Below are 22,465 nucleotides of genomic sequence, written 5' to 3'. Positions count from 1 at the left end.
CCGAATTGATGCTGGCTGTTTGCCAAATTTTGTCTTTCCCTCAGAAAATAAAATACTTTTTGTTATTTGACGCAATGTGGTGACAATTTCCATTACGCTTGTGATGTCATTTTTGAGGATTAAAACCAAAAGCATGTTTTTCTTCCAAGTAAATTCTTTGGGAATAATTTTTCCCTAAACATAGGAATTTCTTATAATCATGGTCAAAATTCAGGAAATATAAGAATTTTTCGGGAGTCCACAAGATAGTGTAGAAATTCAGGAGACCTGGTAGCTATGCCATGCATGGTGACTTAAAAAATCTGGATAGGTACCTATATATAAAATTTTCTAAATGCGATACGAGTCTGAGGACAGCACAAGATTCCAGGGCACATCTCTCAACTGGGAAGAGGGGATTATCAAGTCTCGGAAAAGTCAAAAAATATTATTTTGGACCATTTAAAAATGTTCTTGGCCCCTATGAAATTTGGCTGGTGCCTAAATTTTTTATTTTTTTGTCCCAATTTGCTAAGATCTTGTTTATACACCTGAGCAAACACGTTTTTCAGAACGAAATCGCTTGATTGTCAAAAAAAATCTTCCGTCCAATATGATACTATGTAGTATACACAGTAGAACCTCTCAATAACAGGCACCATTGGGACCAAAACTTTTGTCCGTTAACGGGTAGAGTTATAACCTTTGTTAACAAGTACTACAATACACAGAGGCTCATTGACATAATTTTAAAAAGTGTGCAGGAGGTGTTCTAATGGGAGTGTCCGTTACGAGAGGTTCCACTGTATGTGTATTTGTTTTATACACGATAACTGGCACAGAGTGCTTATAAAAACACTGTATATTTTTGCTCTCTGCACGATTTAATTTTTTAAAAATCATTTTCGAGCTTTCTATTTCTCACTATACACCCTTTCGAAAATGTTTTATATTATGTTAATTTTACATCATCTTTATTCTTCATGTTATGCACTGGAGCAAGAAAAGAAAAAATTGAATAAAATTTCTAATTAAAATGGTTTTTCTTGTTTTTTTTCTTGACTATGCGTGATATAAATAATTGATAAGGTTTTTGCAGCCATCATTTGATAAAAATTGACTGTTTGGATTCGAAGACCATCACCTGTTTGAGTTTTTTCTCAATGTTTTCCCCAACACTAGTGGTTGGCATCTTCAGGAGAATTGGGAAAACTGGGACAAAAGTCAAATTTTCCGGAATCTAAGGTTGTATTTACACTTAGTGGCTTTGACCTACACTGTTATTGAAATTGAGCGGATCTTAACCCCAGCCCTCGGAAGAACGAGAGCCTTTCCCTTCAAGATCCAGCTACAGAATGATGACAACTGTCTATCAGATAACTTAACATCTCTTGGCCAATTAGGTTCTTCCAACTTGAGAAATGTTCTCAATTTGCCGCCAGCCATAAGATCAACCGATCAATTGGAAAACAATAGTGTAAGCCAAGTCCTTGAGGGCAGAAATACAACCTGAGACTCTGGACAATGACTTTTTTTTCAGTTTCACCAATTCTCGTGAAGATGCCAACTAGTACTAGTGTTGAGGGAAACGTTGAGGAAACAGACAACATCTTTGAACCTGAACAGTTAATTTCCCATATGCATGGTATGCTCGAGCAAGAAATTATTCAGCAACATAGGAAATTTGTATTGCCTAGACAATACGAAATACTCTGGTGCTCAAAATTAGGAGAATTTTCACTTTTGGCCGATTATCTTTGGAACTTGTGGACAAATTTTAATGAGAAGTTTGGTATGAACATAGGTGATATAAACACAATAGGCATACAACAGTTATTGTATACATGCCATTGTTGTGCATAAAACGCATCAGTGTCGGATATTCTAACACAGAGCTTAGAGTATCAAACAAAAAGTGATTTATTAGGGGTATGGTCCTCTCTTACTGAGGGACAACAATGCACATCTACATAGGGTTGATATGGTAGACAAATTTCTGGAAAGTGAAAATATTTGACAGATGGAGTGGCAGGCCATATCTTCAGACCTAAATCTTATTGAGCATGCCTGGGATGTTCTTGGGAGGGCAATTGCAGCTCCTCATTCCCCCTCCCAGAACCATTGAGGAGATGAAAACTGTTGCTGGGGGGAGTGAGGCGGGGCTGACTGCCTTGGAGACCCCTAAACAGCATTTCCAGTATGAATTTACGTTGTGCGACCTGTAGTATATAGAAGTAAATGGAAGGGGAGATACCCCTATTACCTTTTTCTTTTTTTTTATGTCATAAGCTCTGCGTTAGACTGTCCAGAACTGATGTAACTTACCCGCAATCATGCACGTGTATACCTATTTTTTGTATTATACCAACCTATGGGCATACCAAATTTCAGAAAGATAGATGGGTTTTTTTATCAGCCCCAGATATCAAGGAAGCATTTTATTTTCTGGATATTATGCTGAGGTGAACTCAGAAAGAAAAGTCATCTTGTCTCCACCCGGACTCGAACCCAGGCCTCTTGCATACCGGGCAAGCATGCTACCATCTACATCGAGTCCCGGCGGAGACAAGATGACTTTTCTTTTAGAGTTCACCTCAGTATAATATCCAGAAAATGAAATGTTTCCTTGATACCAAATTTCATTAAAATTAGTCCAGAAGTTCCAGAGATAATAAATCAAAAATGAAAATTCTCTCAATTTTGAACACTAAGTTATTTCAACTGACCAGCACTGATGTATCCAAAAGACTGGTGATTGTAATGAATGACTTTATTATTTTTTTACAGTGACTGCGATATGATTTTACACTGCTTTTCAAACAGTCTACTTATCATTTTTGGGTCTCGGAAGATGAATTATATGTAAATGAGCCTCCAGAACCCATGACAGGTCCTATTGCTTTTTGAATCGTTTCACTTTCGTCATCATCAGAATCACCAGAACTGTCTGTCGCTGGCGCCATGTCGTAAGCTTCAGCGACAATTACTTTATTGTTTGTTGTACTGACATTACTCTCTTTACTGGCAACTGCGGCTGCTGCATTTCCATCCTGATTCTTCCCCGTTTGGTTTTCTCCCACGAGGAAAGTCTCCCATCCTTTCAAGCGTTTCTGACGCTCTTCTTCTGTCTCAACTATTTTATACTTGGTCTTACCATCCCACGTTTCTGCTGTCAACCTCCTTCCAGCAAACCAGCGACCATTCATGAGATTGATGCACTCGTCTGCCATTTCAGGTTCGGCAAACGTCACAGAAACCACGCCTTCTGGATTCCTCTGCAATTACCATTTGAATAATATGAATTTAGTTCTATAAACCAAGAACAAATAGCTAATATAAATGCATGTGCCACCCCATTTTATCAGTTAAATTTAGTAAAAATTAAAATTTGAACAATACACCAGATTACCCAGCCATGACATTTTTTTTCCTTCCAGAAAATGCTATTTCTTTTTATTCAATATCAAAAGTGCAGTAGGACCTCATTATAATGGACTAGAGATGCAAAATTCTTGGTAACAATCTTTCGGAGAATATTCTCTGGAAATGCTAAAATAATAAATAGCTTCATGCTTAAGAATTTAATTTACAAATGAATGTTAAAAAAAAATGGTAATAAAATGCAGTGTCATGAGTCATGCAGTGCATCCATGTTTATGCAAAACAACACTACACTGTTCAATTGCTTGTTTGGAAATGTAAAACTCATCAGATAAAAATAAGCACCCTTTATTATTATTTAAAAAAATTTAACTGTCCATTATAATGAGGTTCTACAGTATCTACCATATTTGAATGTGTGTAAGGAACCTCTTTTTTTGCCCAAAATTGGTTTCCAAATCTTATACATGGATAGTATTATAGCTACTTTTTTCTAAATTTTAAGCCAAAAAAATCAGGGGGTTCCTTATGCATGTTAAAATACACTACATTTCCTGTGCATAACTCACAGGTGATACAATGGTAATTGAAATGAAAAAAAATAAAATAAAAAAATTTGCTCACATTTTTGTTAATTTCCATAACTATTTTAAACGGGAATGAGATGGATTGGTGAAAATAGGGTGCGAGACATGTAGATACATATGGACCAAAACATATATCATTCCTTTCAAGCCTGTCCAATACTTTGTACATCCATAAATGTGTGTAATTTCTTCTTAACAGTATTTTCAACATTATTTTGGTATTGCCAGTTCAATGGGATGAAAAAAAAATTGTTATAATCGATACTTTGTACTATCCAATTTTGTTATAAGTGGGTTCAACTGTTCTGTCGGTGACAGCTAGATATATGTCAATCTCTAACAACAGATAGCACTAGCTCTGTCCATTATTGAAACCATTCAAATAAAGAGAGATGGACATAACCAGTTTCATTTATGACAGCATTTCTCAGGCTTTGTGAACCCCAAGGTCATTAAAATTTCTATCAACGTTTAAAGGGCTTCTTAACAGCTGATTCTCGAACTTTCGCCAACCACAACTAACTTGTCTCAGTCAACATTTAGCTGTGGCTTTCTAGAAAAATCTAACAAGAATCACTCACAAAAGCATTGAACAAACATACATCCATATCAACAAATCACCTCCCAGGAAGGTTGGTAATACACACCTCGAGAACCACTGACTCGTAGTATATGGGACTGGGGTTGGCTGAAGTTTGTTTTCAAACTTTGAGGAGAGCGATCTCCCATTTAAAAAGTATTTCCACAGAGAGCAATCAGGCCTGCAACACTTTACAAATTAATGCATAAGTGAAAAAAGACACAAGTGAAAAAAATAACCAGCCAATTTGTCTGCTTCCGAATTCAGATGGCAGCACTTGACAAGCAACCCTTAACAAACATTCCACAGAAACTAACTTCACGTTAAGTTCACAACACATACACACACACACTGGACACGCACCCATTCATTAGAAATTCCATAGAGGAATATGGATGAGGTACATGCACAGTCTAGTAGTGGTATACAGGTCTGAAACTTTATTAACACCTATGTGATTTATTATTTATGACGTAATTGAATAATTTTTCATTTTAAATTAAGTTTTCAAGTCTGTCCGCAGACCACCTGTCCGATCTTTGCAGCCCATAGGCTGAGAAATGCTGCTTCAAGTGGATTCCTCTCATTGAATTCAAGTATTTATCGTTTATTGGTTATAATGAATATCAGATACAGCAAATGTTTTTCACATTTTCGTGTGACTTCGTTATATCCAGGCTTGACTGTATATATAATGCATTAAAGTGTGATTAAAAAAAAAGATTACTGTTCAGCATGTGATCTAGTGAGAGAGTGACTGAGTGACACTTCCTTACTTACTTGGTCACTCACTCATTTTTTTGCTCACTCAATCACTTGCTCTTTTGATCACTCATCTGCTTATTTGCTTGCACTCTGACTCAGTCGCATGCTTTCAAGGTCAATGTTCTTCAACCTTTTTACAACTGCAGACTGGTGAAAATAGTTGAAAATTTCTCAGACAGGCAGAAATAGAAAATTAGTTTGTTTACCAACAAGAAGTAAATAAATATGACAACATTTGGAACCGGCAAAGAATACATCAGATAGCAGAAATAACTTGTGGACTGGCTGTGATAAATGAATAAATACCATAAAAAACTGTTGGACTGGCAAAAACAAATAAATAAGAGAAATAATTAGCAAAATGAGGAAATTGGAGAAATAATTAGCGAACCAGCAAAATATGCATGAATAGAAGAAATAATTAGTGAATTGGCAAAGAAAAATAAATAGGAAGAAAAAAATTGGGGGCTGACAAAAAAAACCACATGGACCACCACATGCCGCTGTGGTGGTCGAGTGGTTATAGTGCCGGACTCGTGATGCGAAGATCCGGGTTCGAACCCCACAGTGGTGGTCGGCTGAAGTTGGTTTTCTGTGGTTCCCAACTTCAAGGCGCAAATGCAAGCCAATCTTCCCGTTAAAAAGTCTCGCCACAGAGAGCAACAGTCCTACAACGGTAAATCATTCAACCATAACACTTCACTCATAGTTAGAAAAACTGGGGGCAGATGACAGCACTACACATAACAAGCATTACACAGAAACAAACTTTACGTCAGGTTGCACTACACGTACACGCACATTCCCGCATGCACCGGTTCGTTGGGGGGGGGGTGCATGTGTGGTGTAGCAGTAGTAGGTAGGGCCTCCAAAAAATGGCTCGGGGATCCATGATGTTCTTAAGTCAGCCACCTCGTTGGGCAATTTGCCTATTGTGGCGTGGTATTTGTATTTGTATAAGAGCAACAATCTGCAGGCAGAGGAAATTAGAGAAATAATTTGCAGATCTGGAGAATAAGAGAAATAATTTGCAGATCTGGAGAATAAGAGAAATAATCTGCAGACCAGAAATAAATAAATAAGATAATAAAATTTTAGACCGGCAAAAAGCACATAAACAGGAAAAATAATTTGCGGAAACAAAATTTCTCAACTATTTTCTCTAGTCTGCAATTGTGAAAAAGTAGAAGAACACAGGTCCAGACCAGTGGTTTTTTTTTCACTAGACTGCACTCCTTAGTGAACTTTGTTCTACATTCTCTCACCCATTACTTGAATTTACATTCTCTGGCACCCCCTATCTACAAAATGTTCTTACCAATCCATGTAGCTAGTAAATAATTTTAGATTTAACTAAAGATTATACTATCTCTATATTTGGTTTTTATTTCTGTCTTAGCCATCAAGGATCTGCAAATTATTTCCAATTATATGTTCCTGATCCACAAATTATTCTTCCTAGTTACTGTGTTTACTTTTTTTTCATCCCAAAAATTATTTCTCCTATTTAATGTATTTGAAAACCAAACCCAACTCAGACATGTCACTGAAGAGTGATAACTGCCGTAAAGGTTGCGTTGGAGTGAAAGTTGGACCAGTGGATGTTCAAAAGTTTTGCTTCAGCACTGGCACTACACTTCCAGATATTCATACAGGAATTATTCAATAAAAGTTACCCCCCCCCCCTCCTCCCTTTTATAACAGCATAGTTTAATGCACCACATGATTTCATTAATTAAAAAGTAGCAAACTATTAGGAATTAGGGGTAAAACAAATAATAAATACATAAAAAATGTAATAAATATATATTAAAATACTTGCATCATAAACCACAACTTTCTTCACTTCGCCACATTTGGAGCATTCTTCCCTTACATCTTTCTGGTACTCCAAGATCAAAGTAGCTTCATTCTATATGAATAAAATAAATTTTAAATATTAAAAAAGTTGGTAATAAAATATCAATGAGTAAAACTAGGAAAAAACTTAAAAATGAGTAATGATCAAAACCTCAAATTCTTTAGGATCAAACATATTCTTGATGACTACTGTCTTCTCGTTTCTCGATCTCATTCCCCTCAGTTTGTCGGGCCGCCAATCAAATAACCTTTCAAGAGATAATAGAGGGGGGATATTAAACACTATGACACTCAATAGAAATATTTTTAATGGGATGCGAAAAAAATAAGAATCTGCATAAATTATATTACTATGACAGTATCACAACATATGTAATGATCTGATCATGCATTGATCAAGGGCTGTGTGTCGGGAGGGACAACTAATTATATAGGTTTGTAGGATCATCCTTAATTTTACGAGACTGACCAATTTTTCTCATATTATCTTTCCCTTGGGCAGGCAATTGCCCCTCTAGATCTGACATATTGTCTACAATGTTTACAGTTGGCATTACATGAAATGTCTGGGTCATAGGGCAAGGCAACGGTTTTAAGAACTATAGTAGTGGGTTGATAAAAAGTAATTTTCTTCTATAACAGCTCAATAACCCGGAGATCTGATGCATTCACTGAATAATGACCTATTACACAGGACAACAATGAAATTGTATCCGACAGGAAAAACATACAATTTCGAATGGTTCTGACCTGCTGAACATGAATATCATTAAAAAGTTTTATTGTCTCTAGTTTTTGAGACATTACCCTGTTAACAATCTAAAAACGCTTTGCTAACATTATTGTATGGTGAAAAAGTAGTAACGACCATAGAACAATGTTACCAGGGAATATGGTTAGCTTGGATGTTGGCTGACTACTGTCTGACAATTGTAAGAGATGCTTCAGATGTCTAGTACAATCACAATGCAAAATGAAGTGTGTGTTTGATGCAGATAAATGAAATATTATGTTGTAATACATTTGAATTTTTATGTATTTTTGTTGTGTTTTATGAATGTTAATGTTGTGCCTCTATATATTATGAAGTTTCTGTATGTTTATGCTGTTTTTTTCTGTATATTTGTTTTCTATGCACAATAGAACTTCATTGCAACGAACCCTATTATTATATTGGACGATGATGAAATGAAATAAGCATTTTACATTTCCAAACAAGCGATTAAACATAGATTGTTCTGTGCCTCATCTGAAAAAGTTACCCTAGAGTGCAAGTCGTGTTCATCTTTGATGAGAGATACTATATCCACAGAACAATTTGTGTATTCTATCATGGTGATGTCATTTTTCTCTTTGTTGGCTAGTAATAATGGTACTGTAGGTAATGACCTTTTCAGAAAATTTGTTGTCCCAGTAGCAGCCAAATTTTTTTAATATCGTCACCATATGTGACATTACTGATTTTTAATTGCTGTTTGAATTTAGGGACATGATCTGGACACCCTGTATAATAAACACTTTTTATAGCTACCCGCTGTACTTTCATTGATTTGCATTACACTCCATCAGAGTTATTTATTATAAACCGGACTTTCATGAAAACAGACAACTTTCAGTCCCTATTAATCCATTATAATGAGGTTATAGTGTACTTGTGCTGTATTTCAATGCAATGTATTGTGTTACTATGTGTATTAAATGTAAGATTTTTGAGAAAACCATAGCCAATCCAGCTTTTTTATGGTCAAATTCATGTTCAGCACATAGAATTACATAAGAAATGACTATTGTTGTTTTAGATGCAGAAAATTTGTCAAAATTTGTTGTCAGTGTTACCGAAACCCGTTTCTATTAGGTAACGTTAAAAAACAGTCTATTTTAATTTTTTTTTAAATTTCAGAATCCGGAAGGCCTTACTTGTCAAGTTTTTTCTTCAATTTTTCCTTGTCTTTGCTTTTCTTCTTTCTTGGCTTCTTACTTGGATCATAGGCTCCTTTCAACTGAAACTGCGCTTTTTGAACACTTATTGTTTTGTTCTTGAACATGTAGCCATCCAAGATATTTAGGGCAAGACCCACAGATTCAATCTAGTTCAAAGATATTGCTGTGTTAGCACATTTTATGAGGGCGAACTGGAGAGCTATATTATGTAGCTATTAAAAACAAACTATTCAGATTAGATATTTGGGAATTGCAATGAAGGGAGAAATATGATTCAAGGATAATAAAAGTGTCTTTTCATATTAAGGAGTGAAGAAAGAATCTCAGCTCATTTTATTTGATTCACTGTGATACTGCACAAGCTGCCATTAATGCTTCATGAGTAGCTTCAAACAATTATTTTTATATGATGAGGGACATTGAATTTTTTTTTAATGGTAGTCTCCCCATTTTCAAATGTGTCTTCTGGAGCACCTTCAGTCACACAGCATAGAGAAAACATTGCCAAGTATACAAATTTCTCTACTTTTAGAAAAAATGTCATTTCATAATTGGCATATACAAGTTCTTTTTTTCATGAATAAAATTTTACGAAATAGAAGAGGTTGGTTTTTTTTAAGCAAAAAAAACAATTTTTAAATTCTCATCTACAGGAGGCATGCCAACATTGGCTTAAAGCTTGTTAGTAGTGGTGAATCTTTAACTTTGCCATGGGAGGAAGGGGGGGGGGTGTACCCACTAGGACAAAAGAAAAACATAATCATAGCACAATTTGAAAAAAAAAACCACTCAAAAATTTTGTTTTACATTTTGAATTGAAAGTTCATTAAATCATTAAATACAGCACCTCATAGGAACTGGAGCTCAGGCCACGTGAGGCCCCCCATCCCGAAGCAACTTTCAGAGGTCACAAAGTCCCTTAATAATTCATGAATATCTAATGCGATACTAACTACTGCGATGCGTAACATACGCCCTTGGGGGCCCCGTGTATACAGATGTCTAGCAACCCTAGAACCCCCATCCCTGTTTTCTTTGTATCAGAGTCCTATGGTACCTGTGATGAAACATTCTTTCCAAAACAAGTTCTGCAAACTCGACCATGCACTATAGAAATGAAGCCGGTCCAGACCAGCAGTGCTGAACCACTCCAAAAACCTGCTTTTAACCCACAGCACAGTGCTGTTTTGACCCAAAACAGGTTCTTGCATGTTTGGGTGTCAGGTAGAGCAGCAGGTTTAGACACAGCTTTACAGATTGGCTTCCCCCACATACACAAAACAGATCAGTTCCGAGTTTACTTTCTCTCAAACTTTTTCATATGCATATACGAATTAATCATTATGGTAAAGATCAATGTGATTTTAAAAAAAAGTAAAATACTGCAAGAAACTCAAAGACCTGCTTTTTTTTCAAAACTGATTTCTGTAGTATTAAGAGTATCTCCCATAGCTCCGTAGATTATTGCGGCAATCTGTAGCAGTTGGCAAACTCTGCATCTATATATGACATCTAGAATCTTTGAAGATTTTTATTTTTTTTAAATATTTTTTGTTCCTATTCCCACCTCTGAGAAGAAGGAAAAAACCCTGCAGATAATATGCAACAGTAAATGATCTTTATTAAGAAATTCAGATATATGCAGGGTGCATAGCTAACAGGGCATATGGTATTTCATTGACGAACAGTTGATCCTAGAGGCATACTTGCAATTAAAAAAAAGTACCCAAAATAACGTGTAACACTCATATATGTCATTCATGTTGCAAGGAGTTGTAATGAGTAATATGAGCGTTACATGCTATTTTGGATACTTTTTTTAATTGGAAGTATGCCACTAGGATCAACTGTTTGTCAGTGAAATACCATATGCTGTGAGCTATGTGCTCTATATATTTTTTAGCATGAAACATAACAGTATATATATATAGACTTGTAATAACAGGCTAATAGACTTTTCTACCTTGGCATGATATCCAGGGAAAAAAATTGTTCCCTAATAAATTGGGCTAAGAAAAAAATCATCCCACTCTCGCTATCGCTGCCACCTGTGGGAGCCATTTGCTGAAGTTAGGGGGGGAGGGCTAATGAGCCTCTATTTCAGCACGTCACACTACAGTGCATAAATAAGGAAGAAAATGCAGTGTCTCCTGTGGTGTTTATGGATAGCACACTTGCCTGGTTTGCAAGAGGACTGGGTTTGATTCCCAATGGAGACAAGGAGATTTTTATTTCCGAGTTTACCTCGGAATGATGTTTGAGAAAAAGTCTTTTCTTCAGAAGAGAGTTTGTTTCAGTCAACTATTGTATGAAGGATGAAGCTGAATATGGTCCCATAATTTCTTTACCTGCCCACCATAGTGCTTCCTATTTTCAAAAGAAAAATTTAGCGACTTGCATCTTTTACATTAATGCGCAGTGTGCTCAATTTTTTTTTTTTTAAATTACCCTCATGATGTCGACTATGAAAATCATACTATTGCATTCAAATTATAATCACAATGGCACTTTGGTTTACAAAAATCATTTGCTCAATAAACTTGCTCATAATATGAAACACTCGTACATCAAAGCAAATTGCCCTATAAAAAATATAGAAGGATTGAATGTTTCATTCTACAACCTTCTCCCACATGAAAGCTCGGATTATTCTCAAAGTTAAATATTTCATATTAAAGGCTAGAGTATATTTAGAATGATACAAAAGATCGAAAGGAGCTTCATTTTTAAATTCCTGCTTGCACTAACAAATAACAAGTGGGTGAGACAGTCTTTCATGGGTTTTTATTCGAATAAATGTAATAATGAGGTCATATTAGAACTAGTGTCTATAGATTAATTGCTGTACTATATACATACCTTAATGTAACAGCATAGGGCATCACCCTTCAGGCTACCATCTCCGTTCCGATACAGCTTTATCTTGTACTTCATTGAATCAGGATCCTTCATGATAAGACCACATTTGCTCATGAGTTCGATGAACTCCACTTCTGTTGTATCCAGTGGCAATCCAGAAACGTAAACATTTGTGTTGTGTGCATCATCGACTTCAAACCAAGCTTAAAATATAACACAAGAAGTATTAAATATTAAATTTGTTTTCATAACTGACACATAATGCTGATTAAATTATTAAAAATTACATGTAAAGTGGTGGAAAAAGTTTAAGGACAACCAGAAAAGTTGTATACCTTGTAGATGTATTGTGCTTGTACATGTATAAAAATTTTAGAGTGGTAACTAAAAGTTGAACTAAATATTTTCCATTCAAAATAATTTTGATGAGTGCTGCACTTTTTCAGAAAAAAAAATTGTTAAAATTATAGTAAAGGTCAAAAACTGGAAAAAAAAACGAATTATTGATAACCAAAATAAAATTATCAATAATTTTCAGTGATTGATATTGAATTTTAATAATGAAATTTATCATTTGAATTATATTGAAAAAACTGGAAGTTTTTATTACTATAATACTGACAATCAAATTTAATATGATATATTGTATTTTAATATTACTTGAAGAATCAATTTTTTTTCCAACGCTTGTTACAATTTTACATTAAATTAAAGAAATGCCAACCACCATTTACTTTTCACTTATCATAAAATTTGCGACTTATTTTCTTATTTTTCTTTTCTAGATGTTCTTTGCCCCCCCCCCCCCCCCTTGTAGGTCTGTATAGGTACATCCTTCAGTAGTGAACTTGACTTGTGTAATTCATGTTCACTTCCACCTTATTGCAGTAGGATTCTATTTTCAGTTTCATGCTTTCCCTATCCAAGAAATTCACCCTGACATAACCATTTTCACGGAAGGGATATACATCACACAATAAAATATAATCAGTAAATTTTCAATTTATGGGAAAAATTTCAATTAATATAATTTTTAAAATTAGTTTCATATACTTAGATTTACACAGATATTCTACAGAATACCTAAGCAATATTTGGCCAAACCAAATAACTGTCAAAAAGGTAAAATACAGAATAGCAATTGAATATTTATCTTATCACTAGTTTTCGAACTGCATACCATTTCTACATGCTTCATGAATCAAAATGCTGCCACACAAGTGCTCTATAAGAAAGGATTTCTCAATCACCACTCAAGAGTTCCCCAAAATTGGTTTCAAACCAATACCTTTGACTTTAAAACTTGTATAGGAGCATTATTCTGTTGAAATAAAAACTGTTAAAAGTTATGAAAGTTGCCTCAGAAAATGTAAATTCTGCCAAAACCGCCTCTATAAGTCTAGATTCCCAAGAGCATCCTCTGTCATTGCATAGGTCAAATATTTAAAACCATCAAGTCCATCTAAATTGATGTTTATCAAAGAAAACATCCTCATCCTATTATGCATCGAGAGATACATGCTGTCTGGCCGATTTATGTCACTTTTATCTGTGCTGTTTTATAAGGGGAGGTTTTCATTTCAGAGTTTTGCATACTAGACATTTGAATTTTTTTTCATAACATTAGGCACAGTTTGAAGTGTGCAAGGCAAGTTGTATTCCTGTATGACCAGGCATCAAAGTTTCTTTGAGAGCAAGTATTTCATCTTTTCAATGTCCAATAAATATGTGGTCTTTGGCCATCTTACTCTTTCACAAAAAAATTTGATTTCACAGTGCACGACTGATCAAACCAGTCACAGCTGTTACTGCAACATGAAAAAATTCAAATTTCTTTCTTCACCATCAGAAAAACCACATTCGTGTCCTTAAACTTTTTTCCAGGTTTTGCCTGTTACTATAACTTTAACTATATTTTTTCTGAAAAAGGGCAGCACTCAAAATTATTTTTAATAGCAAATGTTCAGTTCAACTTTTAGTTGTAACTCCAAAATTTTCATGCACATACAAGCACAAGTTTTCAAGATATAGTGATTTTTCTGTTGTCCTTAAACTTTTTTTTTCCACCCCTTTCTATGTAATATTACAAAGTACAAAGAAAAGTCAGTATCAATATTTTTTTTTGATAAAAGGTCCCAGCTTTGAATGTTTGGTCTGTCTCTGATAAAATGGGAGTGCCTGATTGATCGAAACAAAATGCAGCTACCCTTGTGGAAATTTAAGAGTTAGTAAACTTAAAAGCATGCATACATTAGGCAAGCTGATCTAATTTCAAAAGATCCACAAGGAATTCACATATCATATTTAATGGGCTTTCTGCCACATTTTTCACAGGCCCTCTCTATAGTGAACCTGTAATGCAAAATAACAAGAATTGTTCCAGTCCTCTGGCTGGATGGGGGGCCATGACTGTATAACAACTCTGCAACTCAACCTGCATCATTTATAGGAATAACAATATTTTTCACCATAATTTTTTCTTAACTAAGGGTGAATACTATATTTTGTATGAAAATGCCTTGTTTTTGATCCGAAATTAGTGAATTGTCAACAAATCTGCGTGAATGTGATTTGAAAATGATTCCACTAACAAAGCTCTGAAAGGATTCTGTAGCTGTATATAAAGATCTGGCACCGATAAAAATAAACTAATATCGATTAATACAAAATAAGCAATTGGTGTATTCGCTCTGTTAATCTCAACAATATGCCGAACAATAAACACTAACTAGGATCATTTGCTTTACGCTTGACTCCTTTTTGCTCTTGCTCCTCTGCTGCTTTTGCTGCCACTGCCGTCTCCTCTTTATCAGCTGATGCTTCGCTTTGATCTTGGTACTTATAATTCGCTTGATAATTGGCTATGAAATCATCATCAATCTAAAAGAGTATGGAGAATAGGTATAGAGAGAATTGGGGGAAGAAAAACACTATAGAGCTTATTATGCTACTACTATGTTCAAAAAGTTCCAAGACTTATTTTATTGTGGAAGAGTGAATACAGATAGAGCCTGTTTATATATTTGGTGTTTCCTTTGAAGTAACCACTCTGTGCACTTATGCATTTTTGCCATTTTTCATACAAAAACGTAAATGCGGATTACAAGCTTTTTTTGTCACATCCTTCAGTGCCTTTGTCACTTCTTGCTGCACTTCTTTAGAATCTGAGAATCATTGCCGATCATTGTCGGATAAATTCTTTCTCCATGGAAAAAGGGAAAAAAGTCACATCAAGCAAGATCAAGGGAATTAAGATGGTTGCAGATGTATCAGAATGTGATGGTTTGACAGGTAATCTGACACCCCAGGGACCCCCCCATGATTCCTTAAAAGTCTGCATGATTCTGCAAGATGCAAGCAACCAGATCTCTGGAAGGCAAAGTCTTGGGTGCTCAATCACAACAATGCATCAGCTCACAGCGTTCCCTCCTGATATCAGATTACATGTTAAACCATCACATTCTGATACTTCTACAGCCATCTTAATTCCCCTGATCTTGTCCCACGTGACTTCTACCTTTTTCCTTGGATCAAGAATTTGCATAAGGGGGCAACGTTTTTCAGGTTCTGAAGGAGTGTGATCTGCATTTACATATTTGTATGAACAATGGCAAAAATTGCACAGGGTATAGTTACTTTGAAAGGAAACGCCAAATAAAGAGGTTCTATCTGTATTTACTATTTCGTAATAAAATAAGTCTCAGAATTTTTTGAATGTAGTAGTAGAAATTAACAGTATTATGCGAGAAAAGCTGTAAAGACACAAATTATGAAAGTTATAGTATTTATCAGCCTATGTGAATGATTGGTTCAAACAAATAAAATTATGCTTACACTGACTGAAGTATGTTGTGAAATATAGTGAGAACTTTTATTTATAAAGCTGGGTCTACACTCACAATACTACCTACACAGAATTCATCGCAAAACCTGTTTTTTTAGGTTTGGCTAGAGCAGCGCTGGCAATTTTAATGAATAATAACAGTGAGGATCTGGCTTCATAGCAGAAGTGGAGGGAAAAAAAAATTCAAATGGCAAGTTTGATGACTTTTCCGTTTGCCAAAGATTGACTCTGATGTATGGCACAAGGCCCTTCTATTTTCAGGGCTTCCACTCAAAAAAAGATTAGAAAAAGTAGGATTGGGGGTGGGGGGTACCAAAAATAACAGAGGAGTACAACATAACCATAGCATAATAAAAAATCTCTCAATTCTCTTTTTTAAATTTAAAAAGAACCATAGCATTATTCCCGTATCCTATTAGTTTGAGGGTTCAACAAGTACAGTAGTCATTAAAAGCTTCTGTCTCTATGGAAAAAATATTTTTGTATTTATCACAAAGAGAGATTGACTCATGCCAGGCATGAGGTGGCCGCATAGGGCACCCTTTTTTTTAATGGCAGACTTATTATGACGATGTTTTCAGTTGATAAATAAGCGCAGGTTAATAAATGCTTTTCAGTGTTGAAATGCTCCATTCAACTCTTTGCTATTCAATGCTTAATTCATTTCAACACACCTCCTTTTTTGCACTCCCAAAAAGTGTCGCTTATCTCTAGAGAAGCTGGTTTGTGAAAAAAAAATCAGGTTTTTTTTTTTTTTGTTAAAAATGTTTTCATTCTTTATCAACATTTTTCCAAATGACTTTCCTTTCTTTAGTGGATTATAGAACAGAAGAATCTCTAGTGTGGTGCTGTTTGGCTCTGGAATGTTCTGACTGTTTGATTGTTTGTATACCTATTTTTTTCACTTCATTGTTCATTTTTTTTCTACCTATATCTGTTCCGTATATCAGGGTAAAGTTTCTCACGGAACTCTTGAGAGTTATGAGGCTGGCCCAAATAACTCTTGATGATAATGAGGCTGTTCAACAGAACATAAATTTTTGTATATTTAATCCAAAAGTGTCCCTAAAAAATCAAAAAATTTCCCCAACAAAATTATAGCCCCAGGGCAAAATGAGAGAGGCAGCACCTTTTAATTTACATATTTATTGTCGTAAATCATTGTGCCAGATTTTATCGTGGAAGCTCCTGTTCTATGCAGGACTGAGGTCCTTGCACGGCTCCCATGAAAAGGGAAAGAATGGGTTACGCAGGGCTTTTGCCCGAGGTCCAATATAATTCTCATCAGATGTGATTCTATTTTTCTTTTCCAAACTACAAATTTATATTAGGGGGAACCGTGAAGAATCTGAACTGGGGACCCATCAAAGATCTCAGCCTAGGGCCCTACTACAGGATGTGGAGCTATGGGTCTCCATGCCGTACTCGGTTGAACTCGTGGTTGGGATTCATGAGGTTGGAGCCCTATCAACCTACTGGGAGGCAGATTCACGGATCAAAATCTTTGATTATAATCATCACCAGAATAAAAGCGCCTGCACAAAAACTCTGACATATGGCTTTAACTGAAATAATCATGATGCTAATCATTGAATTATAGGGTATTCAGCTGAGTTGTCAGTGAATATCTCCTGAGTGTGAAATCAAGTAATCATCCTCAACTGTTTAAGTAAGCACTATGATCCTTACAAGCATAGGGCTAGCAGGGCTCCAGCATGGTGGCCTGGAGCAATCCTCATTGTTTTTCTTTTTTTTTTACACTATAAATTCACTATAGACGAGACCCCACCACTGTACGAGACTGAAACCTGTCTTGAACATAATATAAAAAATAATCCCATCAATGATTAGTGGCTTTTATATGCACTTTTACAAAAAGGAAAATTATTTTTGGCCTCTTGCTGTTCCGTTTCGTACATGTGCAATATAAATGCACACTTACCTTAGGAAACCATGCCTGTTTAGTGTGATCCCATTCATAGACAGTACCATCGTTCGGGTCGGTGTAAGAATAAGGATCTGAAGCTTGGCTTGTTCCTTGCTGTTGCTTCTGTTTTTCTAGAGCCTCTTGCTCCAGCTGGATTTTGAAGTCCTCGTCAGCCATCACAGACAGAAATTCTGAACAGAAAACATAAAATCATAATCAAGCAATTTCCGAAACAACATTAAAATGCACTTTCTTACATGCATACATCTTTGGTTATCAAACTGTGCATGCCTCAGCGCTCCAATCTTTGTCAGGGTCACCTCTCCTTGGCACCCCTGACAAAGGTTTTTCAAAGAGATCCTTCGTTAAATTGCTGTGGGGAACTACAGATAAACGCTAATTAGGAAAAGGGGGTGCCGTGATAGGAAGAAGTTTGATTATCCTCTAAGGCAAGATTTCTCAAACAGACAAAATCAAATTCTGGAACATCGAGAATGAAGAACCAGACTCCTCAGGTGGAGTCAGAATATGACAGATGAACAGGCAACAAAGATGAAACTGTAAGACCAAGAGAAGTTAAAATGTGCAGAAATGATCTTGCTGCTGTCTTATATATGGCTGTCTGTCTCCTGTCGAGGCTGGTAATCAGTGCAAATAACATTTTTCATTTGCATCATACATAGCTCTGGAGCCATCAGACAGTGATAGCAGTGGTGACGGCATGTCGTTTTGCCGTAAACTGCAACAAAGAGGACATCTCCTGATGATGTTACAGCACCGTGTCCGATGACTTCCGGTTGACCCTAGACGGTGTGAATTGGGATTTCAGGTGAAAATATCATTAGAAATTCAATCAAATAGCACTTATGTGAATGGGTGGTTCCTGTCCACTTGCAGCGGATCTGATTCCAGTGACATCACGCAAGTTAACTACTTAGCGAAATAGGGTTGCCAAGCCTCCCACAATCATCAACGGCATAATACGTAACAAGTACCAATATTTCAAACAGAAAATTTCAGTTTTTTCTCTTAGAAAATCCAAAACCGAAGTGCCATTAATGTTTCCACCGTAGAAAAAAATAATATCTTGTTTCTTTTCTTGCCTCATTGCTCCTGATACCCCATTGTTATCTTTTTAATTGCCTCTGCATTATCATGAATTTTTTATTGCTGCTATGGCTGATGGGTCAATTTGATTATGGGGTACTCCATTGCTGAACCCTTATAGTGCCCTTACCCCTAACACAAGAGGGAACCGGGTGAAACGCATGTTCACACATAAAGGTTTGATTACACATGCATTAGAAAAAAATTCAATTTACTCATATAGACAGATATACGGTTATTAGCCATTCAGCTACTGCTGTATGCAATTTTCTTTTTTCTTTTTTTTTCAGTGCATAGGTAGGGGGATATGGAATTGAAAGGCTGGGGCCAAGGCTGTAGCGGAGGGGAAATTGAAGGTCAGATCCATGCCCCCCCCCCCCCCACCAAATATGAGAAAACTGAAAAATGATGGCCAAATCTATTGTTCTATCACTGTGTATCCCTCCTAATGAAATTTCTGGCTACAGGCCTGGCTATGGGGAATGATGATGATGCCAATTCTTATACGCAGTCAGCTCCTCGTATTCACAGTTTCCGTATTTGTGGTTTTTTTGCCTTTATTGGAAATTTTTTTTGACAACACTCAGCAATCGTCATTAACGTATTTTGTTTACAAGCTTTGAGTTGTGCTCATTTGGGATGGCTCATTCTTCTATTGCTACTGATAATGCTTTGAAAAAGACAAATAAAAGTGAAAACTTGATAAGAAACATTGGATATATTGATGAAAACTATGCTTGGCGAAAGTAAGTCTATACCTGCTGTGGTCTGCCATTATGGAATCAATGAATCTACAGTGAGATATATCAAGGAAAAGGAATCTGAAATTTTTTCTGCCGTGGCTGTAGTTGCACCTGTAACAGTCAAAACTTGCAGTGCCTACAGGATCCATGTGTTTCTCGTACAGAAAATGCTGTTTTTTGTGGGTACAAGACTGATATAAAAAGGCATTCCAATTGATTGCAATATTATAACAAAAAAGGCGAAAAATTTTACTCTTCTATAAAGGAAAGGGCTCGTGAAACGTTTATTTCATCAGAATTTCGTGCAAGTAAAGGTTGGTTTCACAGGTTTCAGAAACAATTCGGATCACGCAGTGTAAAAATTACTGGCAAAAAATGTATATTATTTGTTTATACTCAAATATATTCTAATTTAAAAGTTGGATGGCAGCATCAGTATCTGCGGCGAGTTTTTTAGCGTGGCAAAAACGAGCATAATAACCTGTGCTAACAATCTTTCATTTTTCATTATTGCCATTTTCTGCCGTTTTTCCATAATGGTGGAAAATGGCATTGTACCCCTAACAGCTTATGTACAATCATTGGATCAAAAGCAATAAGTGTCTCAGCGTCGTCCACCATCAATCCTACTCACTCACACACAATCATCTTCACACCCCTTTCACATTTTTAATTTTTTGAAATGCATCATATGACATCTATATCTTTATTCAAGAATTAAATATACAGTATGTATGCTAATACTGCTTTTACCACCATCCCCATCGTCAGCACAGTTGTGGTCGACTGAAGTTAGTTTTCTGTGGTTCCCAACTTTGAGGCGCGAATGAGAGAGAGAGACAGAGCTGATCCCTCCTTCAAAAATTCTCGCCACATATAGTAGCAGGCTTACATCGGTACAATTATTCAATCACTGTACGTCACTCATAGTTAGAAAAATTGGTGGCAGATGGTGGCATTATGCATAGAATCAAAACTTCCGTTAGGTTTACAACATGCACACTCGAACTTGTACCAATTCATTAGTATTCTGCAGAGGAATGTGGATGGGGTGAACGTATGGCTTAGTACTAATACTACTTGTCTTTTTTTTCTAAAGTAAAACCAACATTTAAAGCATTTTTTACTGTTTTTCTGATAATTCGAGTTTTTCAATAATCTAAGGTGGCCTCAGTCCCATTCACCTCGGATTTTCGAGACTCTACTGTAACTTCCTTAGTGCTAAAGGCGGGTTTTTCTAGGAGCTGGTTTTTGGAGTCGAAAAGAACGTTAATTGCCCAGTGAGACACGCCGTTTACTCACCAATAAGAAAAGTGGGATGACTTTTTCCAGAGAATGCAACACGCCAGCCCTTTACATCGCCATGATTGGCTGACTGCTTCTAGAGTCAAATGTGTCATGCGCCACGCATTTCATGGATCTTCTCTTTTGTTGTTTTCTCCATCCCTTCCTTTCTGTTACCCCCCCCCCCCTCCCTTTTATTGTGATATGTGCAGAGGGCAGAACGAATAGGAAAACACAAATGTATAGTGTAATAAAGTTACAAATGTTTTTGCCCACACGAAATTATCCTATTCAGTTCAGGGGGGGGGGGGGGACATGCCCACGTCCTTTCACTTTCCGGGTGAACACCCTAGACCACTAGACTACAGAGGCTCCGAGTCTCTCAATCTTTTCTTGGAGCTCGTGTACACTGAAAGAGAGCGTACATGGATGGCCAGACCAGACTCAGGCCAAGCTCACAACTGCTGATGCTGCCACCAGATGGCAACTTATACAAGGATGAAACAATGGCCATCAGTGAACTATCGATGAAATACTTATCTGGTGGTGATGAAATACTTATCTGGTGGTGATGAAATACTTATCTGGTGGTGATGAAATACTTATGCGGACAACTGGCTGTTGCGAAGATACTATTTCAGAAAGAGAGAAAATTCAACTGCCCCTGCGGGAAATCGAACCCACGTCCTTTCATTTTCCGGGTGAACGCCCTAGACCACTAGACTACAGCGGCTCCGAATCTCTCAATCTTTCCTTCAGTATCTTACCTTCGTATGGTAGCGGAGAGTGACGTCATCCTTGTATTAATATACAAGCCGTTATTTTATAAACAAAAGAAATTTCAAATTAATTTAACGATTAGTTTAAAATTTGATTGTTAAACATCTGCGAAAACCGGCAATTTCATTCAAATCTCCTCGGACCTACGAGATGGGATTCATTCAAATCTCTTCCGGGGCTTGAACGGATGAAGCTTTCGGCACCACATTTGATAAATTACTCGTAGAAAGAATTCCCGCAACGACGAACTGTTCAAATGTTTTGAAAAACTCTACAACGTACACTAAGAAAGAGCATAATAAGAAGTTTGGACTCTACTTACCATTGAAAAACAATACCTCTGGACGGCCTTGACAGCTACTCGCTTTGTCTTGTCTTTGTTTATTCAAGGTAATACTGACCATATTTCCCTGAAAAAATACGGCTTCCCGAAAACCTGAAAATACGGTATATCGCCAATTACTGCCAAAAGTGACAAAATGCCAACACAATTGCTGAAATCGTAGAGCAGTCGCCAATGGCGAGGGAAATAAAAGAAATTCTTCTCTATGAAATGAAACGTTCTAACTAAGTCCCCTTTCACACGGAGCGGATGCGGACGCGGGTCCGCATACCCTTTCAAACGAGCACTGAAGTTCATTCGTGCATAAAAACTGTTTTTTCGCAATTTTCGTAATTATTTTTCTCCTTCACCCCTGATTCAGTGCCCATAGGCAGCCTAGAGGCATTCTTTGGTGGTTTTTATCATTGAGACTAAAGATGCCTCCATTCCGATCCTCACAAGTAGTCGATGGGAGAAAATATCTTAAAATATTTTTCTGTCTTTTC

At 36.4% G+C, this 22,465-nt stretch overlaps 1 protein-coding gene across 4 annotated transcripts; it reads right to left on the bottom strand.

The window, feature by feature from the left end:
* Positions 1-2,731: 2,731 nt before the first annotated feature.
* On the bottom strand, positions 2,732-22,013 carry barc (RRM1_TatSF1_like and RRM2_TatSF1_like domain-containing protein barc). 4 transcript variants are annotated; one of them, XM_089250897.1, is made up of 8 exons: positions 21,960-22,013; positions 17,739-17,914; positions 14,682-14,832; positions 11,953-12,155; positions 9,070-9,239; positions 7,304-7,400; positions 7,115-7,204; positions 2,732-3,254 (listed from the first exon to the last, which is right to left on the bottom strand). In XM_089250897.1, exons 2-8 carry the CDS (start codon positions 17,898-17,900, stop codon positions 2,811-2,813), a joined length of 1,317 nt encoding a protein of 438 aa, XP_089107023.1. In that variant the 5' UTR covers positions 17,901-17,914; positions 21,960-22,013; the 3' UTR covers positions 2,732-2,810. The 4 variants fall into 4 exon arrangements, with proteins under 4 accessions (XP_089107023.1, XP_089107025.1, XP_089107024.1 ...); XM_089250899.1 differs by having other exon boundaries at positions 21,625-21,970; XM_089250898.1 differs by having other exon boundaries at positions 21,785-21,970.
* Positions 22,014-22,465: the final 452 nt, after the last annotated feature.

This window comes from Pholcus phalangioides, unplaced genomic scaffold (genome assembly GCF_987345545.1).
Source record: "Pholcus phalangioides strain wild (caught in Gottingen) unplaced genomic scaffold, Ppha-v1.0 ptg000024l_1, whole genome shotgun sequence".
In the NCBI taxonomy this organism is placed as follows: Eukaryota; Metazoa; Arthropoda; class Arachnida; order Araneae; family Pholcidae; genus Pholcus; species Pholcus phalangioides.
The sequence above is the reverse complement of the archived record's forward strand: the minus strand, read 5'-3'. Positions and strand labels throughout refer to the sequence as shown.